Here is a 12,038-nt window from a genome sequence, read left to right on the forward strand (position 1 = left end):
ATCCTCAAAGATATGAAGGTTAAGAAGCATTGCTTTATAGCGTTTTTCCTTCTCAGTGTTTTTGTTATTTGTTGTCTGTCCTACACAGGATGGGGTTACAGTTGGATCAGCAGGGGAGACTACTTCTGGATTTCCATCTTTTCTAACATTCTCCTTCATTAATGCACAAACAATCCACATATCAGAAATCACAAAGTGGCGTTAGCACCATATATCCAAGATTTCATGACCTACCTCTAGCAACATCTTCACATCCCAAGCATCCTTTTCTTCATTTGGGTAACTTTTTGCCATATTGTAGTGCTTTTCACCAGGTTTTACCTCTTGTGGAGACTTGAGAATGCGAATCTATACTTAAAGAGATAATACACTTAGAACACTTCCAAAGTAAGTCAGAAGATTCTGAATACTGCATTATTTTATCTGTTCAAAAAAACAATCATTCTAGAAAAAAAATTTTTTAAATCAAAATTCATAAATTCTTCAGTTCTAATATTCAATGTTTGAAACAAACAGAGAAGCGTATGGTATGGAAAACATGTATGTCAATGAATTATTTATAATGTTGTAAGTGTACTCCTAAATTTTCATACCCTCCGTATTTATTCTGAAAAAATAAGAACTTGGGTTATAGGAGCCTAAAATATTTATTACAATATGTCAATAATTTAGGAAAGAATAATAAAATATACATCACTTTGTGCATCAAAGGAATAAAAGACTAAGAATAGAGGCTTCTCCTTATACGTGCATTTCAGACAAATTCATATTAAGCCTGCTAAGAAGGAAAAAAAAAAAAAAAGTAACAAAGGCTCCCATTAGTGAGTTTGAGATTAAAAAAAAAAAAAAAAGAGGGAAACCATGCTCAGCTAAGAGTTTCTGTGTGTCTCTCCTTCCCTGCCTGCCTGCCTGCAGAGAAGGCTCATTCTGGTCTCCTCTGCCACCATGTGGTAAGCTTACTGGGGTGGGCTCTGCAGTTTCAGTGTTGGGTGGTCAAAGTCAAATCTGAGATAGAACTACTTAGAAGGCCACCATGATGCACATCTAAACCACATCCTCCAACCCATTCTTCATCAGATATAAAGAAGTTCATGTTTTAATCTCCTATATTACTCCTGTATTCTTCAATTAGTTCCAAACGCCTAAAGCAAAAAGAAACTTAATTTACAGGTTCCCTAAAACTCAAACATGATGCAGCTATTTATAATAAAACAAGCAAGGCAGCTTTAGATACATGAACATGAAATACTCTTCAACATACTGTGAAATGAAAAAGCAAAGTGTAAAAGTGTACTGCATAACACCATTGTGTCAAATACAGACATATACATATGCTATACATGCATACAACATCTCTAGAAAGATACATATGAAACTAGTGACATGAATGTCTTTGGGGAAAGGAACTGGTTTGACAATAAACAGGCCGCAGAGACTTACTTTTCACTGGTTTTTGTACTGTGTATATGTTACCTATTCAAATAATAACTTAAAAAGAAAATGCAAAATAGTAAATGACAATGAAAAGGGAAAAAGAATTCTTAGTTTCATACAAGTATTATCAAAGTTTAACATTTATAAACATGGTGAATGATTTCAAAAAAATTTTCTTTTAATAAAAACCCTCTAAATTCTATACTATAGAACTTATAAAAATATGGTTTACTACAAAAAGCCTGGAAAAAATTGATATAACAATTTATATAATTTACGTATCAAAATGTCTCTCTGCCCAAAGCAATACTCCATGTTAGTATAGTCTTTTTAATTAGTCTTAGCAATTTGAAATAACTTTTACTATGAGCTGTTATTAAGATCACATTAATATAACATTGCTAGACATACTCTAGTACAGATTACAAGGAATCAGAAGGAGATATTTGAGGGGAAAGAACCTAAAGGTTCTGAATATATAAATACTGCCTTGCAAAGGTACACAGTATTTTTTAGCAAATTATTCTGACTAAAGAGTCAATGATATGTGTCAGAGTTTTAACTAAAGACTTAAGCATCATCAGAAGGGGAAAAAAAAACTACAGAGAATAAAAAGGCCATGAATTCAAAGAAGGAACAAAGCGTAGCAGCATAAAAGGCTTTCTACCTAAAGAGAGACTAAGGACAGAAAACTTCACAATCTAGAAATAATTAACATCAAAAATACTGCACAATTCATCAGAAAAAAATCACTGGCATTTGAGAATACTTATTTACAATTATTGTTAAGAACAAGTTTTTGGGTTTTGAATACAAGTGACAAATATTTACATCACATAACTTAAGAGAGTAATATAAGCCATATCTGTTGATAAATACCTGCTCAATCTGTATTCCGTAGCCTTTAAAACCCGCATTATCCCATGAAGTGTTCCGGTAGATGTCATCAACTCTGTCAATTAGCTCTATCTGTGAATATTTAAAAAATAAAAAAAAAAACACATTATGTGGCTCTACCTCTCTTCGCAATGCAATATAAAATCTATGGGGGAAAAAAATCTCACTTTAGAGAAAATGCCACTGCAAAAGATTCTACTTTCACAAAAATTAGCATTAAGATGTTACTGTACGACAGGCGCAGTGGCTCAAGCCTGTAATCCCAGCACTTTCGGAGGCCGAGGCGGGTGGATCACAAGGTTGAGAGATCGAGACCATCCTGGTCAATGTGGTGAAACCCTGTCTCTACTAAAAATACAAAAAATTAGCTGGGCATGGTGGCGCGTGCTTGTAATCCCAGCTATTCAGGAGGCTGAGGCAGGAGAATTGCCTGAACCCAGGAGGCGGAGGTTGCGGTGAGCCAAGATCGCGCCATTGCACTCCAGCCTGGGTAACAACAGCAAAACTCCATCTCAAAAAAAGATGTTACTGTACAAAAGTATTCCCAGCCCTTGGCCCCAAACTTAAAGTGCTGTTACCAGAATAAAACAATGGTCCAGTTTAACCTAAATTTCAGTGCTCAATTGCACATGGAACCAAAACGACAATAGGCTTTTTTAAAAACTACCATTCTAGCCACAATAAAAATAAATTTTTTTTTTTTTTTTTTTTTTTTTTTGATACGGAGTTTCACTCTTGTTGCCCAGGCTGGAGTGCAATGGCGCGATCTCGGCTCACCGCAACCTCCGCCTCCTGGGTTCAGGCAATTCTCCTGCCTCAGCCTCCTGAGTAGCTGGGATTACAGGCACGCGCCACCACGCCCAGCTAGTTTTTTGTATTTTTAGTAGAGACGGGGTTTCACCATGTTGACCAGGATGGTCTCCATCTCTCGACCTCGTGATCCACCCGCCTCGGCCTCCCAAAGTGCTGGGATTACAGACTTGAGCCACTGCGCCCGGCCCAAAAATAAAATTTTAAAGTCAATCAATATACCTGAAATACAGTTGACCCTTGAACAATACAGATTTGAACTTCAAGTGTCCACTTATATGTGGATTTCCTTGAGCCTCTGTCACCCGAGACAATACGACCAACCCTTCCCTCTTCCTCCTCAGTCTACTCAATATGAAAACAACAAGGATGAAGACCATTATCCACTTCCACTTAGTGAATAGTAAATGTACTTCCTCTTATAATTTTTTTTTTTTTTTTTTTTTTTGGGTAACAGGGTGTTTTTTTGAGACAGGGTCTTGCTCTGTTACCAGGGGTATAGTACAGCAGCATGATCATGATTCACTATATCCTGAATTTCTGGGCTCAAGCGATCCTCTCACCTTAGCCTCCTGAGTGACAGAAGGCTATAGGCACATACCACCATGCCCAGCTTTTTTTTTTTTTTTTTTTTTTTGAGGTGCGATCTTGTTTTGTTGCCCAAGCTGATCTAAAACTCCTGGCTTCAAGAGATCCTCTTGCCTTGGCCTCCCAAAGTGCTGGGATTATAGGTAGGAGCCACTGTGCAAGTGACCCCTTATAATTTTCATTGTAACATTTTCCTTTCTCTAGCTTACTTGATTGTAAGAACACAGTAATAATACATACAAAAAAATATGCATTAATCGACTTATTTTATTGGTAAGGCTTTTGGTCAACAGTAGACTATTAGTAGTTAATTTTTTGGACAAAGTTATACAAGGGCTAGGCACAGTGGCTCATGCCTGTAATTCCAAAACTTTGGGAGGCTAAAGCAGAAGTGCTTAAGCTCAGAAGTTTGAGACCATCCTGGGCAAGTCTCCATCTCTACTAAAAATCAAAAAGTTAGCCAGGAAGGATGGTGAACACCTGTTGTCGCAGCAACCCATGACGCTGAGGTGGGAAGACTGCTTTGGCCTGGGCAACAGAGGCTGCAGTGAGCTATGATTTCATCACTGCACTCCAGCCTGGGCAACAAAGCCTTAAAAAAAAATTAATGAGGATTTTTGACTGCAGAAGGAAGGTCAGTCTTCTAACTCCCTGCACTGTTCCTGGGTCAACTGTATTCCTTTCTAAAAAGAATTCCATCTTCACTCTGTCTCTTGGCAAGTACCTCAAATGCCTTCCCCAGAAACAAGTAAGAGGCTGTGACAGACAACTGCCAACCCTATTCCCCCACTCTCATCCCAAAAAGTTCAGCACTGAGGAATGGGTAAGAAGACAGAAAGAACAAGGTTCATTTCAGCAATCCTCCTTCTTTTGTTCTCTGATTTGGGAAAACTGGAGAAAAAGGGACAGTGTAGTTATGAAGGCAAACAACACAAGAAAGAATAAAATGCTAATTACCTATCTTTTTCTCAAAGAGAAAATCCTACTGTTCAAAAACTGGGTTGATGAGGTTTGTTCCAGCAACTGTGAAACAAGTTATGTCTAAGAAATTGTAAAAAAATACAATTTTTAAGACTAGATCTCTCATTATATTCATATTTGTAGTGCAGTGAACAAAGAAGTAAAATAAGATGAACCCCTTAATACAAAATCCAGATTAAGAGAGAAGCTTTTATTTTTTTGAGATGGAGTCTTGCTCTTTTGCGATCTCAGCTCACTGCAACCTCTACTTCCTGGTTTCAAGTGATTCTCCTGCCTCAGCCTCCTAAGTCGTTGGGACTACAGGCGCACACCACCATGCCTAGCTAATTTTTTGTATTTTTAGTAGAGGCGGGGTTTCACTGTGTTAGCCAGGATGGTCTCAATCTCCTGACCTCGAGATCCGCCCACCTTGGCCTCCCAAAGTGCTGGGATTACAAGCATGAGCTACCATGCCCGGCCAAGGGAAGCTTTTTTAAGTAAGAATCTCTCTTACTTAGAAACAAGAATCACAGGGCCGGGCACGGTGGCTGACGTCTGTAATCCCGGCACTTTGGGAGGCTGAGGCAGGTGGATCATGATGTCAAGAGATCGAGACCATCCTGGTCAACATGGTGAAACCCCATCTCTACTAAAAATACAAAACATTAGCTGGGCATGGTGGCACGTGCCTGTAATCCCAGCTACTCAGGAGGCTGAGGCAGGAGAATTGCCTGAACCCAGGAGGCGGAGGTTGCGGTGAGCCGAGATCGTGCCGTTGCACTACAGCCTGGGTAACAAGAGCGAAACTCCATCTCAAAAAAAAAAAAGAATCACAGTGACTCTTACTAGCCTCATAATAAACTCACTTGATATGGGGCTTGGCACTGTGGCTCATGCCTGTAATTCCAGCTACTTATGAGTCTGAGGCAGGAGAATTGCTCAAACCCAGGAGGTAGGGGTTGCAGTGAGCTCAGATTGCGCTACTGCACTCCAGCCTGGGTGACACAGTGAGACTCTGCATCAAAAAAAAAAAAAAAAAAAAAAAAATTTTTTTCATTTGACATGGAAGGGAAGGGAAAAAAGGATGAGGGAGAGTATGAATAAAATGAACAGAACAGGAAAAGCAAGGCAATGAGAAAGACATCTTTACTGCACCAGCCTCTTCTTGCTTCATGAATAGCTGCATTCTCCATTATTCTCTCAATAACAAACAACGTTTTGGTCAATGCCAAGTAATCATGAAAAATGAGGTCACATTAGCAAAAAATGTCAACGAAAAATGATTCCCCTGATTTTTTAAAGTCGTAACAGTTCATGCTTAAAAATCTGGTATCATCACTTCTTAAATCTTTCCTTCACTTCTGTGGCCTAGAGTTAGTATGACCATGAAAGTCCCACCTATTTGAAGTGAAGTCCAATGATTAGTTATTTAACATGACAAACAAAACTCACCTTCCTCTCTGAAATATACATAAAAGCAAAAGATAAATGTGTTCATGCAAATACATATTTTTACATTCACATGTGACACCACAGATTCACTGCCATCATAGCAGTGATTTTTTTGTTTTGTTTTTTGTTTTTTTTTTGAGACGGAGTTTCGCTTGTTACCCAGGCTGGAGTGCAATGGCGCGATCTCGGCTCACTGCAACCCCATCTCCTGGGTTCAGGCAATTCTCCTGCCTCAGCCTCCTGAGTAGCTGGGATTACAGGCACGTGCCACCATGCCCAGGTAATTTTTTGTATTTTTAGTTGAGACGGGGTTTCACCATGTTGACCAGATGGTCTTGATCTCTCGACCTCGTGATCCACCCGCCTCGGCCTCCCAAAGTGCTGAGATTACAGGCTTGAGCCACCGCGCCCGGCATAGCAGTGATGTTTTTAAAGAGCTCACTTGTATCAAGAAGAAGGACTATATTATAACCTCTCCCAAACCCTATTTGCATAAATTCTAAGATGCAGAAAATTCAGTTCAAGGGCAAAATGGGTTGTCATAAATTTGAAACTATAATTTCCATACAGTAATATAAAAACCTCAGAGAATATCCCTCAAATATTTTAGGGAAATAACAGAGTATCTGGAACAGATCTGGTTTCATTAAGTTTCATGGAATTTATCCACTCACACAAACATTTTTTCCAACTACCTTATACAATATCAAATACTTACTAAGTAATTTGTCGTTGTACTCTCTTCCCCTCTACCCATGTATCTGTAGAAGCGATGATCTGCTACCACCAATAATTTACATGTGTTCTTCATGGGATCTGGGACAGCTCTTCTCTTCACCCGATGAACAAGCTCTAATATGAATTTGTATGCACTATTAAATCAAAATTCACCAAAACAGGGAGTTTTATGGTAACATTTTAAATCTAATGTATTTTTGACACAAACATTATGTGAACTTAATATCATTAAAGAATCTTGAACAACAAAAAAACAATTTGGAGGAAGACAGAAAAGTGAAAAGTAATAAGAAATTTAAACACTGTAGAATTCAAAACCAAAGACAAGTACCTTCTTAATTTTTAAAACACAGAAACTTAAAAAAGTGCTGGCCGGGTGCAGTGGCTCACGCCTGTAATCCCAGCACTCTGGGAGGCCGAGGTGGGCGGATCACTTGAGGTCAGAAGTTTTTGTTTTTTTTTTTTTTTTTTTTGAGACGGAGTTTCACTCTTGTTACCCAGGCTCGAGTGCAATGGCGCGATCTCGGCTCACCGCAACCTCCACCTCCTGGGTTCAGGCAATTCTCCTGCCTCAGCCTCCTGAGTAGCTGGGATTACAGGCACGCGCCACCATGCCCAGCTAATTTTTTGTATTTTTAGTAGAGATGGGGTTTCACCATGTTGACCAGGATGGTCTCAATCTCTTGACCTCGTGATCCACCCGCCTCGGCCTCCCAAAGTGCTGGGATTACAGGCGTGAGCCACCGCGCCCGGCCGAGGTCAGAAGTTTGAGACCAGCCTGGCCAACATGGTGAAACCCCGTCTCTACTAAAAAATACAAAAAGTGTATTCTGCTGAATGCAAGAAGGTTAACCATCTTGGGACAGTCTACTTAGAATCATTTAAAAAACATAATCATCTTGGAGTTTCTCTACCCAAAACACCTCTGGTTAGGTTTTTTGTTGTTGTTGTTTTAAAATATTTTTGCAGCAGCAGCATGATCTTGGCTCACTGTAACCTCTGACTCCTAGGTTTAAGCGATTCACCTGCCTCAGCCTCCCGAGTAGCTGGTATTACAGGTGCATGCCACCACTCTTGGCTAATTTTTGTATTCTGCTGAATACAAGAACGTTAACCACCTTGGGACAGTCTATTTAGAATACTCCTGCTACTAATTAATTTCTTATAAACTCTAAAGATTGTCTTTCCATCATATTATCATTTCTAAATGCCTGCAAGAATACTTTCCCTCAGATCATTCCATTTCCCTTTTCCATATCTTTTTTAAAGTCTAATCTTTGTTGTTCTCATTATTTTCAAGACTTTTCAACTCTTCCGTTATAGACAAAAGAACTTGAAAATTTCAGGAACAAAACCCTTATTTTCATGCCAAATACTATACTTACTTGATAAACATGTTATTTTTTATCAGTTAACAACCACCCCTATTGAAGTCAATTGTAATGTTTGTTTTCTATTTGATATAATACCTTTAAGCCTTACCTTCAGGTGGTTCTCTGTCGATTAACCCTTTTGGGAGCAACTCTTCATTATCCACTTTTAAATAACCACACACTTTTGGAGACTGCAAACGTGAAACATTCTTGATATCTTCAGATTTATAAACTAACATTCTTTTGTCTTTGGTGTCATTAACAAATCTCCAAAGTGGCTAAAACAGAAAATATATATGACTGAGATAAAAAAATAACAATTCCTAAACAGTAAATTCTTCCAACATTCTTTGCTTATTCTTAGACAACACTTATTTCTAGGTTAAGCAAACTGGTAAGTCATGTTATTAACAATAAATAATCTCAATTTTTATCATATGGAGTTTCTATGCTGGTAAGTAAATACATAGATTATACACTCTGATTATTTTATCTATATATAAATAAAGCCTTACATACTTTGCACATGTAATGAAATCTTTTAGAGGATGCATAAGATAAATATGCCTATCATTTTCCATTCATTCATTAAAAAATATTCTGTAATATCTACTGTACACTGGCACTGTTATAGGTGATGGTGCTATAGCAATGATAATCAGACAAAGTTTCTGTTCATGTAGCATTTTCATTTTAGCTTTCTAAATACTTAGGTGTTTGACAACTTTTTGCCATGCTGGGTTTTATCCACACACAAAAACACAAACATATTTACATAAAATGAAACGGAGAACTTGCAACAATAGGTCTGAACCTTATTACTGGTTTCAGGGAATGCAGTTTGTAAAAAAAAATCTCCACTTACAATGTTATAAGGCCAGAGTAAATCACAATTAACATACTCCAAAGGTTACCCAAGTCAAAAGGATGTTTGTTTTGTTTGTTTGTTTGTTTGTTTTGTTTCAAAGCAAAATTATTCTCTGTAAGAACACTGTCTCATCAGAACCAGGCAGTTTATGGGAGATACACAAAAAACATATTTATCTCCATCAGGGAAAGGCAAATCAAAACCCCAATGGGCAAAAAAAAAAACCCACAATGAGACACCCCTGGATACCCACTAGGATGACTATAATCAAAGACAAATACTAGTGAAGATATAGAGAAATCCAGAACCCTCATATATGCTGATGAGAATGTAAAATGGTACAGCCACTTTAGAAAACAGTCTGGCAGGTCCTCAAAGGTTAAAAGTAGAATTATCATATGATCCAGCAATTCTGCTCCTAGTATATAACCAAGAGAAATGAAAACATAAGCAATATTGTAAATCATAGCTAAAAAGTGGAAATAATCCAAATGTCCATCAACAACTAATCAATGAATAAACAAAATGCAGTCTATCCATACAATGGAATATTATTCTGCAATAAAAATAAATAAGATACAGATACAACATGGATGAACCTTGGAAACATTCTAGAAGAAGCCACACACAGGCCGGGTACTGTGGCTCATGTCTGTAATCCCAGCACTTTGGGAGGCCAAGACAGGCGAGTCACTTGAGATCAGGAGTTTGAGACCAGCCTGTCCAACATAGTAAAACTCCCTCTCTACTAAAAAAATTCAAAATTCAGGCATGGTGGCAGGCACCTGTAATCCCAACTACTGGGGAGGCTGAGGCAATAGAATCAGCTGAACCTGGGAGGCGGAGGGTGCAGTGAGCTGAAACTGCACCATTGCACTCCAGCCTGGATGATACATCAAGACTCTATCTCAAAAAAAATTTTAAAAAAAAAGCCACACACAAAAAGCTACATATTATATAATTCCATTTATATAAGATGACCCAAATAGGCAAATCTAAACAGATAGTAGTTAGGAAGGAAGGGGGATGTATGGCTAAAAAATACAGCATTCCTTTTCAGGTCATGAAAATGTTCTAAAATTGAATGTGGTGGTGTTTGCACAACTCCATCAATATACGAAAAACTGCCAGGCGCAGTGGCTCACACTTGTAATCTCAGCACTTTGGGAGGCCAAGGTGGGTGGATAACTTGAGGCAAGGAATTCAAGACCAACCTGACCAACATGGTAAAACCCCATCTCTACTGAAATACAAAAATTAGCCGGGCATGGTAGTGGGTGCCTGTAATCCCAGCTACTCGGGAAGCAGAGGCAGGAGAATCACTTGAACTCAGGAGGCAGAAGTTGTGGTGAATATATATGTATCACACACACACACACACACACACACATTCGAGACAGAGTCTCATTTGTCACCCAGGCTGGAGTGCAGTGTGTGTGTGTATGTGTTTGTGTGTGTGTGTGTGTGTGTGAATATACACACACACACACACACACACATATACACACACAAAAAAAAAACTACAAAACTGTGTATATTAAGTGGGTGAATAATATAGTATGTGAATTATATCTCAATAAAACTGTTAAATATTATCTACATACACATCTTTGGTAATTCACGTATGAGGTAGATGTAACAATGGTTACAGAATTTCAGGGCGGGCAGAGGCCTCGAAAGTTAATTAACCCAACTCCTGGGCTACAGGAATCTTCCATATTTAGTAAAGTTTATTTAGCCTATATATAGAAGTGAAAATTTTTTTCTTTGGATCAAACATTTCTAAGTTGACACTGTTTCCTAGTATAGCCAGTCTAGCATAGAAAGACAGTTAACTTTGGGATCAGAGATAGCTGAGTTCAAACCTCAACCTTACCTCACTATGTGCCTTGGACAAGTGCCCTGAGCATTACTTCCCTCATTAGGTAAAGCAGTGATAATACCTGACTTGAAGATTATGTAGATAATAAATCTAGTTTTATATTAAGATTTCAGGCCGGGCACGGTGGCTCAAGCCTGTAATCCCAGCACTTTGGAAGGCCGAGGCGGGTGGATCACGAGGTCAGGAGATCGAGACCATCCTGGTCAACATGGTGAAACCCCGTCTCTACTAAAAATACAAAAAATCAGCTGGGCATGGTGGCACGTGCCTGTAGTCCCAGCGACTCGGGAGGCTGAGGCAGGAGAATTGCCTGAACCCAGGAGGCGGAGGTTGCGGTGAGCCGAGATCGTGCCATTGCACTCCAGCCTGGGTAACAAGAGCGAAACTCCGTCTCAAAAAAAAAAAAAAAAAAAAAACAAAACAAAAAAGATTTCAAAAGAAAAGTGGTTGTTATTAATAAAAGCTAAGCCTGGCTGGGCGCGGTGGCTCAAGCCTGTAATCCCAGCACTTTGGGAGGCCGAGGCGGGTGGATCACGAGGTCGAGACATCGAGACCATCCTGGTCAACATGGTGAAACCCCGTCTCTACTAAAAATACAAAAAACTAGCTGGGCATGGTGGCGCGTGCCTGTAATCCCAGCTACTCAGGAGGCTAAGGCAGGAGAATTGCCTGAGCCCAGGAGGCGGAGGTTGCGGTGAGCCGAGATCGCGCCATTGCACTCCAGCCTGGGTAACAAAGAGCCAAAACTCCGTCTCAAAAATAAATAAATAAATAAATAAATAAAAGCTAAGCCTATTACCATTATTACTAGTAAGTTGATGGAAAAAAATAATTTGATAAATAACTGACTAAAAGGCAGAAGACTTGATTGGATCCAGGACTGGAAAGCGAAAAAAAATCTACGAAGGATATTTTGAGGATGACTAGAGATTTTGACCATGGCTTGATTATTAGATAATACTGTAGAATTCTTTTCATTTCCTCAGGTATGTTACTTTCATCACAGCTTTATAAAAGAGTCCCTTTATTCCTAGGG

At 38.9% G+C, this 12,038-nt stretch overlaps 1 protein-coding gene across 6 annotated transcripts in view; it reads right to left on the minus strand.

The window, feature by feature from the left end:
• The window catches only part of ADAM17 (ADAM metallopeptidase domain 17), a 70,408-nt gene that overhangs the window by 34,484 nt on the left and 23,886 nt on the right, over positions 1 to 12,038 (minus strand). For 4 of the 6 annotated variants that reach the window (XM_003927223.4, XM_074393803.1, XM_074393797.1 and 1 more), the window contains 4 exons: positions 8,362 to 8,530; positions 6,860 to 6,993; positions 2,314 to 2,403; positions 235 to 348 (listed from right to left, as the gene is read on the minus strand). In XM_003927223.4, coding sequence (XP_003927272.1) covers positions 235 to 348; positions 2,314 to 2,403; positions 6,860 to 6,993; positions 8,362 to 8,530 — 507 coding nt within the window. Of the gene's footprint in view, positions 1 to 234; positions 354 to 2,313; positions 2,404 to 6,859; positions 7,014 to 8,361; positions 8,531 to 12,038 lie in introns of those variants that run through there. The other 2 variants (XM_039479326.2, XM_074393808.1) reach the window with 2 other exon arrangements.

Source organism: Saimiri boliviensis, chromosome 1 (assembly GCF_048565385.1).
Source record: "Saimiri boliviensis isolate mSaiBol1 chromosome 1, mSaiBol1.pri, whole genome shotgun sequence".
In the NCBI taxonomy this organism is placed as follows: domain Eukaryota; kingdom Metazoa; phylum Chordata; class Mammalia; order Primates; family Cebidae; genus Saimiri; species Saimiri boliviensis.